Source organism: Sander lucioperca, chromosome 9 (genome assembly GCF_008315115.2).
Source record: "Sander lucioperca isolate FBNREF2018 chromosome 9, SLUC_FBN_1.2, whole genome shotgun sequence".
Classification (NCBI taxonomy): Eukaryota; Metazoa; Chordata; class Actinopteri; order Perciformes; family Percidae; genus Sander; species Sander lucioperca.
The window spans coordinates 9,087,615-9,098,635 of NC_050181.1; the positions used below are offsets into that span (position 1 = coordinate 9,087,615).

General features: G+C 36.7%; 1 protein-coding gene across 1 annotated transcript in view; it reads left to right on the top strand.

Moving 5' to 3' along the window:
- Positions 1-11,021, top strand: part of pth1r (parathyroid hormone 1 receptor) — a 51,032-nt gene that overhangs the window by 35,827 nt on the left and 4,184 nt on the right. Inside the window, exons 5-12 of the mRNA XM_031294019.2 lie at positions 1,899-1,993; positions 3,909-4,095; positions 7,518-7,671; positions 8,085-8,145; positions 9,249-9,315; positions 9,452-9,546; positions 10,436-10,577; positions 10,927-10,968. Of these exons, the coding sequence (XP_031149879.1) occupies positions 1,899-1,993; positions 3,909-4,095; positions 7,518-7,671; positions 8,085-8,145; positions 9,249-9,315; positions 9,452-9,546; positions 10,436-10,577; positions 10,927-10,968 (843 nt within the window). The remainder of the gene's footprint in view (positions 1-1,898; positions 1,994-3,908; positions 4,096-7,517; positions 7,672-8,084; positions 8,146-9,248; positions 9,316-9,451; positions 9,547-10,435; positions 10,578-10,926; positions 10,969-11,021) is intronic.

The following is an 11,021-nucleotide window of genomic DNA, read 5'->3' on the forward strand; positions in this document are numbered from 1 at the left end:
AGTTTTTAGTGTTGGTTACAAAACGTTTTGTACTTTGCCCTTTGGACAGCGAAAAAATAGAGTAATCAGTCACTCATTGATTAAAAAAACATTGATTTGATGTTTACGCTACAAACATCAGATGTCACACATACATTTTCCTCCCCCCTGCTTGAATGTGGTGTAGAGGATGTGGGCATAACCTCATCATGGCGCCCTTCAGTTTCTTTCTGACTTCAGATGTTTATGCTGATGGGCTCCTGAGGGAGCAGCAGCAGTTAATGACAAATACATATGCACAAACGAAAGCCCTACACAGCACAACTGCCAGACCACCACCACAATTTAGACACCCATTTTTATTTTTATTTTTTTATTTTTTTTGGCACACAATCCTGATGCTAAATGATAACAGCAGTAGAGTTTTTGCTTACATCACTGGGGGCTCTTGGCCCCTTCAGCATGTTGACGCACAGTAGGTCTGGCTAGTGGCTCTCCTTACAGTGTCCTCTGGCTGCCAGCTCACTGCTGGAAGATCAAACTGCCCCACCCAGCCTTTCTCAGCTCCACCACCCATGTCAAATGTTGTTTCCATCAGTAACTTCTGGGTACTTGAGACATTTCCGTCACCAGGTGGCAATGCATTTCTAAACACACTGAAGTTAACACATTTTGAAGTTCAGTTTTTTGGGGGGAACATGGGAATATAGTGTGAATGTTGTGAAAACATGCTCTTTGTAATAAAATCACTTGCCTTAAGTAATGTGGTCACTTACATTTGAACTTGTTCTAATGTTACTAAGCACTAAGAAAAACCCTGAAGCGTAAGTGTGGTAAACCAGATCTTGTAACATCTATCAAAAAAATGATGTTATTGGGTGTTTTTCCACTATTTGGTGCTCACAGCTATCCTATTATATATTACTAGCCATTTATTCACATACATATGGGAACCTATGACCTATAACCAATAGTTATTGTTTTACTGTTAACAAACAATTAAATGATGATTTATAATGTTTACTAATTATTAGTAATGCTATAAATTATGTTATTTCATTATTAGTTTAGTGTATTATACAATAGTTAGTTTATACATAGGTAGTTAATATTGTGTCAATGGTTAATCATTGTTTTGTAAACCATGTATAAGCATTATTTGGATGGCTACACATGCAGTTGCAACTAATGCGTATAATAATTACTTAATAACTAATGTGGTTAATAAAACATCAAGTAACATTAATTTGCTCCCATTAACTTTTTTTGGTGATCTATAAAAGATGATTATTTGATTATTTTTGCACTGATAATAACTATCTAAATAATGTTTATAGATACTTTACAAAGTATTTATTAACCATTAACAAGGTATTATAATCATCAGTTGCAACTTTATAATAGCCATCCAAATAATGTATATAGACAGTTCACAAATTATTTCATTAATTATTTTACAAACCATTTGTTAATACATAATGAATACTTAATATAATATATAAAATGGTATGATGTGTGCAACAATAAACTGTAAAACATATATAAACAAAAATGATAGCATTACTAATGATTAGTAAACATGATTTATTGTCATTTAATTGTTTGTTAAAAGTAAAATAACTCGATTTGCCATTTATTACTGATGGATATTATACTGTAGTATAAATCTCAACGATTTGTGATTTATTTATGTACAAGCATATAAAACCATTCTGATACATTCTATATCCACCTGTCCTGCTCACTGATGCTATTGTTGTTATTATTTTTCTAGTTTGTTTTACACTAAAATGCAGTAATCTAACTAAAACGGGCAGTACATCTAGCAAACCAGTAAATGAAGGATTTTCATTTCCATTTTAGTCTTTATCCATTTTGATGCCCTGTTGATTATCTAACAAATGACCCTCTTCCAACAGGACGTCTTTCACCGTCTGTATCTCATCTACACAGTCGGATATTCCATCTCTCTGGGATCACTCATGGTGGCTGTGGTCATCTTGGGATATTTCCGGTGAGTCGATGCTGTTCATCCTGTCAATCTTCTCAACTACTGACGCTCCCAAGAGAGGGATTTAGACAGAGGGTTAGAAATTGAAGTTAGCAGAGATCAAAACTGAGTGTTTACTGGCATGATGCCACAATAAAGATCAATTTCATACTATGTAATCAGTCGCAAACATACTGTACAGTGTAGCAGAAAGCATTTTAATTTCATGATGGCTCAATGGCTTTATCATGAAATCATGCAAGCATGCAATGCAGGATGTTGTCACGGCAACAACATGAAGCGTGCAAACTGAATCAAACGTTACCTTTGGCTTTTACTTTGACTTTTAACAGACTATGATATGTCTACCTTTGAGGAGGAGTGTGCCTCCAGGCTTGTAGTATTGCATGCTCCATTGTCTGACATTTAGGTTCTTTGTTATTTTCATGCTGATTTCAGGTTTCGATCATAGACTGTACTTTATATGAAGATGACAAACAACCAAAGCTTGGAGATTAATTTTGGTATTCTACAAAGCTTACAAAGATTACAGTTCTTAAGCCACAATGTGTGTGCTTCTTTCCCCTTTCCCCACTGAAACATATAAAGATAATAAAAGAAATGTATAAAAGATGTGAAGAATTGTGAAAGTTATTGTATTTGAACAGCTTTGCTTCTCATTGTAGGACTGTAAGAGATAAAATGATTAACCACAGATGCGGTATTACATACAGTAATATCAGCATTATCTTACCTCTCTTGCCTTAGTGGCAACCATGCTGCACTGAAGAAAAACACTAAAACAAGGTTGAATTCTTTTTTTGTGCGGCATCAGTTTTTTTTTCCATAGCCAATTAATGCAGGGCACATTTGTCATTATTTGCTTATTTTTTTGGCATGGATAGTATCAGGAATCGATGTGAAGGTGCTGTTTACCAATGTTCCCATCAGCGTGACTATACAGGCAGGCAGTCAGGCAGGTTTAGGAACGCTCCCAACTGGCACCAGGAAATCTATGGGCCAAATGAGTTTAATAAGTTATCCCAGGGGCCCATCTGACATTCTGGCTCTGCACTCTGGAGCACTCCAGCCATGTCTTCCCTTCAACATGTCAGCTTTTAGACAGGAGAGCTTGTAAATGTTTTCCAGGGAGAAAAAAGGGACATTTCACATTAGCAGTTGTGTTCAGAATTTTTCACCACGGACATGTACGCTAGATTAGTTTTCCACTTACTGTAAATCAATAGATCTCTCTGGGTAGCTTGTCAAATATTCAGTTCATTAATGAGGCTTTAGAAGAAAAAATATTAATAATGGATAGCAGTAGGATCATTTCAAGTAATGAGATTGTTTTTACTTTGGACTTCAGAATATTGTGGTTCAAGTTGGCTTTTGGAAATAAAAATAAAAACTAATGAACATTCAGTTATATTATCATTGGCAATTATTATTTGACTTTGTAATGTTTCGGCTATTAATCCAGCAACCTTATTCCAATACTGGAGCATCACCTCAAAGGCCGACTTCACAGTAAATGCTCAGACAGGATGTTTTGGATGAAACTTTTGACAGATAAACTTGTGCTTGTCTGGAAGGAAATTTGCATGCTTTTCTCGACACATGCTTGCAATTTTGTTTTTACAGCTCACTTTGAGCCGAGCAATTCAATATTTGTGCGTTTCAAGCCCCTAAATCTCAAGAATGTGTTATAGTCAGCGTGGAATTCAGCTGGCTCTAATTAGGATGAGTTTTGTTTGTGTGTGTGTGTGTGTGTGTGTGTGTGTGTGTGTGTGTGTGAAAATACTTACACACACTTAAATGAAGGAGTGCCAGACGACACGTACACACACACATACACACACAAACACACATATAAACGGACACAATTTTCAACAGATATATCTTTTGACCTTGCCGCTCTTGTTTGTTTTCTCCATAGACGATTGCACTGCACCAGGAACTACATCCACATGCACCTATTTGTGTCCTACATGCTAAGAGCTATCAGTATTTTTGTGAAAGATGTTGTGCTCTACTCTGGATCGGCCTTAGAGAACATGGAAAGAGTCACAGTTGAAGACCTCAAGTCCATCACTGAGGCTCCGCCAGCCAACAAAACACAGTTTGTAAGTACACAGACATACTGTAACACACAAATGCTGCTTAAAGAGGATTTACATGCTATAACAAGTAGTAGTAGCATTTATGGTAGGATTCTGATATATGGTATAATACCCAATATAACCATAAAAGATGTTTTTTTCCAAACAATGTCACAACAGGAATCATCGTTTGATTGCCTTTCATGAGCAGATAATTTGTCTTGTATGTAGATGGCTGTTAAGTGTTTTGCTTCCAAAGAGGAAGTGGTATTTTGCAAAGTCTCACCTGCTTTTCCAGTGCTGGAGCACATAAACTGCACTGTTTGTCACCATGCCAAGCTTTTACTAGACCAGTACTTGGCTTTCCCTTTCAGAGTCAAGTTTAAAAAATGGGTAAAGACTGGGTACTTTTCATGCATGCTTTAATATGTAAACAAACAATTTGCGCAATATATTTAATGGACACATATCCTGTGGCTCTCCAAATTGAGTTATACTGGATTAAAACTGCTTCATTAAAGTAGGTGGCATACTTTATGACACAATGACGGAACACAGATGTGTGTGCTTTTGCATACTGTATACTGCCGTGTATTTAGCAAATTAGACCTAGCGCCCTAATGAAAATGTAAATTACACTTTGTGGGCTTCATCCTAAATGTACTGTAGATATTTCAATACAAATGCGAAGTCTCTGTAAATGTAGATGAAATTTACCAGGTAAGATCTGGCTTTTTCAGAGATTATAATGTAGGCAGTGTTTGGTGCTAAAATTAGGTTTTCATTATTTACCTCTCATTTGCACATTTCATTTAATTTGCTGACTTTGACTGCATACTCATAATAATTTGATCATCCTGTCCAATTCCTATACGCATCTGTCTTTTAGGTTGTGACTTATTATAGCTGGTCCACAGCACAGGCTTTGCAACAAAGCTTTACTGGCAAGATCTCAATAATCAGCAGCTTTATAAATTAGCAAAAATAAATAATAAAAAACAAACAGAAATATCCAAATCACAGACCTGTGTCTCCCCATGGCAAAAGCCCCGCTGTGGCCCAGAAGAGCTTGTTAGAATTCAGCTGATGAGAAAAGATAGAGATGACAATTATAAGACTGGTAATCAGTACGGAGGAATTGGCTTCTAATAATCATGACGTGACAATACAATAGCAACCACTGAAACTGGACAACAGTCTGGAGGTTGACTTTAACTGGAGCCGAAACAATCGCTGACTAGATCAGTATGTGCTCCTGTGACGTACACACATTTGTTTCTTTTGGTGGAGGGGTTTCCTTATTCGAATCCAGGTGCTAAGGGCAGAGGGAATGTGGATATAGGACTATAAATTGACGTGACTTAACCTCTGTTCAAACAGAAATAATATTTAATAAGGTCAAAATGTCACTTGTAATATATAAAAGGCATAGTTCCAGGATATCGAACCTGGGCATTAATTAATTGATTAATTTATTTGTTTATTTGTTGTTGTTTTTTCAATGACATGTGTGATGTTTCTCCCAATTGTCATTGCTCTTCATAACAAGTCAGCAGGTTTCAAGGGAAATTCAAATGGTCCAAAAAATATACAACTTTTACACAAAGAGCAGCTGAGGCTCTGTTTTCCAATAACATCTGCCCTAATTACTGAGTTCACTTGGCCTATACATTGTGGTGGTTATATCTATTGTCTTACCATTATTACATATTTATTATGTAGAAGGTTGACACATTCATGTCATATCACTTATTAAAAAAATTAACACAGCCAGTCAGCTGCAACAAAGCATCCAATCATTATTATCATTTTTCTTTTCTTTTTCTTTTCTTTTTCAAACACACTAACTGACAGCTGGAAATAATTTTGCCCATATGTCAAACCGAGAAAACTCCCATGGTTTCAAAACTGCATATTGTGGATTTTCACTGATAATACTTTCAAACAAAAAGCTTAGAATAAAGCTTGGGCTTCCACAAGTGTAGATTATCAATCAAGACACTGTCAGAGAGAAATAACAGGCTGTGAATAACAAAGGCGCCAATGCCGTTTAAAATGTGTCAATCTTTGGGTGAGTATGCTGATGACTGATGGCTGACTGTCAGGAGAGCCAAGATAAATGTATATTCTCAAAGCAAACGCATTATGTCCATTCACTATATGTTCTGGCTTCATTTGTGGTCTATCTGCAATAAAAGCACTTTGATTAACATAATGACAATTTTTTTTCTTTCTTTAAAATAAATAGGCTATATTAGCCCCCTCAAATGTTTTAATTGTTTATTATAAAAAAAAAATGGAATTTAACTTACTTGCTTATATGACTTAATAAAAAGGAGGAACATTTTATTATATATTTTTTTAAATTACATTTTGGAAATACATTTTTCTATATACAAATCTGCACATGCAAGTCAGTACAATAAAAGCTAGTCCTTACACAGGCTCTGTTCATGCACAGCAAAATATGCTTCTTTATAATTCTGATTATGGAAATACTTAATTTCTCTAATATAGAAATGTTACAACTGTACCTCATTTTTAACAATGTTATTTCCAATCAAAGTGATGTTTTTTCTCATTCAGTCATAACTTTGTGCCGACTGTCTCTAGCAAACATTACGTTGTATCAGAACTGAGGTTTTCAGTGGGGAAGTAGTGGAGTGATAGACATGAATTGCTACATCAATACAAGCAGCAGCACTCCAAAGTTTGTAGATCCTCTTCGGTCATCACCTTCAATCTGAAGTTTTGCTCTTTTTTCCTCTTCCTCTCAATAGTATTTTAAAAATCAATTATTTAAAGGGATGGTTTGGAGTAATTTCACCCTAGTGTCCTTTGCACCATGACCTTGAGCCAAACACCCCCCCAGAAGCTTTTTTCCCTTGGTCGAACATTGGGCTAGTTAGCGCTATCAGTCGAATGGCTTAGTGCAGGTGCTAATGGAACCAAAAGTGTATCTCGTAAATTACCCCACTAATAATGCCCGGAGTTTGCAACAATTATTAGTTAACACTAAGTTGTAAACACTTTGGAATAAATACATTTGGATATACCAAAAAACCTTTTCAGCAACACCAGGCATTATTAGTGGGGTAATTTACAAGATACACCTTTGGTTTCATTAGCGCCTCCACTAAGCCATTCGGCTGATAGCGCTAACTAGCCCAATGTTCGACCAAGGGAAAAAAGCTTCTGGGGGGGTGTTTGGCTCTAGGTCATGGTGCAAAGGACCCTAGGGGAAGCCAGTACAAAGATCTGAAAACTGGAGGGATGTAATCCACTTTCTTGGTCTTTCTTGGTCATGTTATGTCTCTAGCAGCAGCATTCTCAGCTGTAGCTGTCTGCAGACTGTATTGTATTTAAAAAGGTATTGGAAAAGTGTAACTTTTTGTCAGTGTGGGTAGTGATTAAATCTGTTCTCATTGCCTGTTGTTCGTGTATAGATCGGCTGCAAGGTGGTTGTGACCTTGTTCTTGTACTTTCTGGCGACCAACTACTACTGGATCCTTGTGGAGGGTCTGTACCTCCACAGCCTCATCTTTATGACCTTCTTCTCAGACAGAAAGTATTTATGGGGATTTACTCTGATTGGATGGGGTGAGTTCTGCTTCATTTACATTCTACTTGCACGAACGTGATTACAATATGATTAGTGGGTTGACATGCAAATTTAATTAAATATGTAAAGTATTTCATTTTTTTGATGGTCTAATTAGTCATTTTCAAAACAAAAACCAAGGGGGCTGCTGTCAAATCCCAGAGATCCTGATATTGTATTAATAGGTAGGTAAGGACAATAGTAAATGAATTGTGTCTGCGTAAAAACACTGCATGAATATGGGCTTTACAGTTCCTGCATTGTACACACTGTGCGTATAAGTTACATAAGCACAGCGCATACAATGTGGATGCTGTGCTACCCAGGTTCAACCCATATGTATGGACTTTTTTCTTATAGTGATGCCTATTTTATCACAACAATTTGAATGTGTTTTATTCAATTTTTTCAGGAGTACCAGCTATGGTTGTGACAGTTTGGGCAACTATGAGAGCCACGTTTGCAGACACAGAGTAAGTGATCTGCATAAATAAAATACACATTAGTCTTGGTGAACTTGAATAGAGATAAAGTACATTTTGCGTCAGTATATTTATTTTTCTGATCAGATGTTGTATCTTTTTCTTGTTGTCTCCTTCAACGAATATACATATCCACACTAGGCTGTAACAACAGCAGCATTTCAAACAGACTGAATTTTCAGGATAACAAGTCTAAAAATGTTGGTACCAAATATGCCATGAACTTCTGTTGTAAAAGGCTTGAGGACAGATATGAAAGTCAAGAAGAATTCAAGTGGATTCACCTTCAGAGAAAACTGCCTCTAACCAACTTGGCGGGCCCTCAACTCCCTCTTACTGGCACTATTTGTAGTCAGAGTCAAACATTGAGGACTCTAAGCTAAGGTATCCAGCAGCTGTCCAGTGAAACTAAACCACATACTGTATTTCACTTCTCGGTCAGCAGGAGAGCAGCTCCAAGAATGATAGTAACTACAGCTCGGGCATGTACATTGAGCAGTAAGAAGTAATGGTAGGCATTCTGCCAAACATATACTGTATCTACAGTAGATGCCACACTGGTTAATACTGACCCACTATCAATGCTTTTTTGTCCAAAGATCTATGAATTTTGCCCCTAATGGCCACTTAAATATGGAGAGAGAAAAAACAGAGAAGATAACCTCAGTGTCGTAATTGGTAGCTACAGCCCTAGTTAATGAAACGTGACAGTTTAGGTTGAGTGAACTGTTTTGATACAAACTAAAAAAAAGGCACAGATTTTGATATTTCAATGCCTTGGCTCAAACTAAACAAGTATTTTCTGAACTGCGAAGGTATAAAGCCAAGGAGTAATTTATCAATTCAGTAGGTTGAAAATAACTTGAAATCATACCTCAATGGTTTCGTTACTTGTGTCTAGACCTATCAGATCAATATGAGAGAGGGGTGATGATTGAGGAAAATGTCTAAATCTCTATCTAAATCCTTTGATTTTGTGAAATGGTGGCAGGGATCATTAGAGACACCCGAGGGATCATGGATCATCACACCTGCAGCTTGATCCCTACTTATCCCTTGCTGATCCCTGTTATGTTGTTGTTTATCTTTTGCAGGTGTTGGGACTTAAGTGCCGGCAATTTGAAATGGATATATCAAGTGCCTATCCTGGCAGCTATAGTGGTGAGTACATGCTCACTGCTTTCACTTTTCCCCTGCTGGGTAGGAGTGTTTCACCTGTGGCATTACAGTTTTTGAATAACAGCTTATTATGTTTGCAATTACACTTCCTGATTCCATGTTTCTATTTTGTCTTCAGGTTAATTTTATGTTATTTCTGAACATCATCAGAGTCTTGGCAACTAAACTACGAGAAACAAATGCTGGAAGGTGTGACACAAGACAACAGTACAGGTACTGAGTTACTAGCATTTTGCAAAATTCTTATTTATATAATTCATTTCTGAACCTCACAAGACCATTTGCTCCTCTTTAAATATTCATCAGAGGTATTTTTCACTGCCAGTGTGATAAAAACCATAAATGTACTGTATTTACTCTGATTGCATTTGCATCATGAAGCAGGTTCAGAAATGAACCAAAGCAAGCATCATTACCGAATAATCGGTCAAATATTTTTCACTTAAAGCTTTAGTGTGTGTTTAATGAACGTCCGTTACATTTAAGCTATTGCCAAATGAGTTGATACAAAGCTAATTAAGACTATCCGCTCCACAAAACTCTCTCTGTATTTCTCAGTATGGCTATATTCAGGAAGTGCTGTCGTCCGGCGACTTTTGAACGCAGAAAATCAAGTGAAGATAATTACCTCTAGAATTATTGTTTAGTCCTCTGTGTCCTCCTTGGCTACTAACAACTGTGTGGATGGGGGGTAGGGGTGGTGCGGGATCACAGAAGGCTTGCATCATGTGGACGCACCAACAGTTTTGTTGTCATTACTTAGAATTCCTCATGGGGATGACAGAAACTAAACACTATAGATTTAATGGATTGTTTAGTCTATAATATTTTGAAAAGATTGTGAAAAATGCTCATCACCATTTCCAAGATTACTTTTTCAAATTGCTTGTTCCATCCGACTAACAGACTAGAACTCTAATATATTTAGTTTAGAATGATTTGAAAAACACATTTAATAATCTGGAAACAGACCATGTTTTAAATGTTTTTACTTCTTTTGACCGACTAAAAATGATTGTTTTCAGTCACTGTTTTAGCTCTATAATGTGCAGACGGTTTAGGAAACTAGTATTTTGATATTACTGTTTGGTTGCTGTTACAGAAAACTGTTGAAGTCCACGTTGGTGCTGATGCCACTCTTTGGTGTTCACTACATCATATTCCATGCCATGCCGTATACAGAGGTGTCTGGAGTTCCGTGGCTGATACAGATGCACTATGAGATGCTTTTCAACTCCTTCCAGGTAAAGCTGTTGCGGTACAAATGTCAGAAATGCTAATTAAGCTCTAAAGGTCCCAATAAATATTAATGTCTGTACGTTGAACAAATCTGATGACCTTTCTTCATCAATGAAGTCTTGAAGATGAATGTGTCATTATCACTAAAAGCGATAAGTTACATAACATCCAATAGTTGCTTAATGTCGGTGTATTTGGTGGTGGTTAGATCTTAATTAAGATAAAGAGGAAGGGAGGGCTGGCTGATGATTTAAAATACTAGATATCAAATTATGCAGCAAAAACTTCATATTAGGTGCACACATAAGACAGCTGGTCTGGAAAATCATGAAATCATTCTCTACTCTTTTCCAGGGATTCTTAGTTGCAATTATATACTGCTTTTGCAATGGGGAGGTAAGAACTCAGTTTTTTTTCATTTTACACCACAAACTCCTGCATGGTATGTA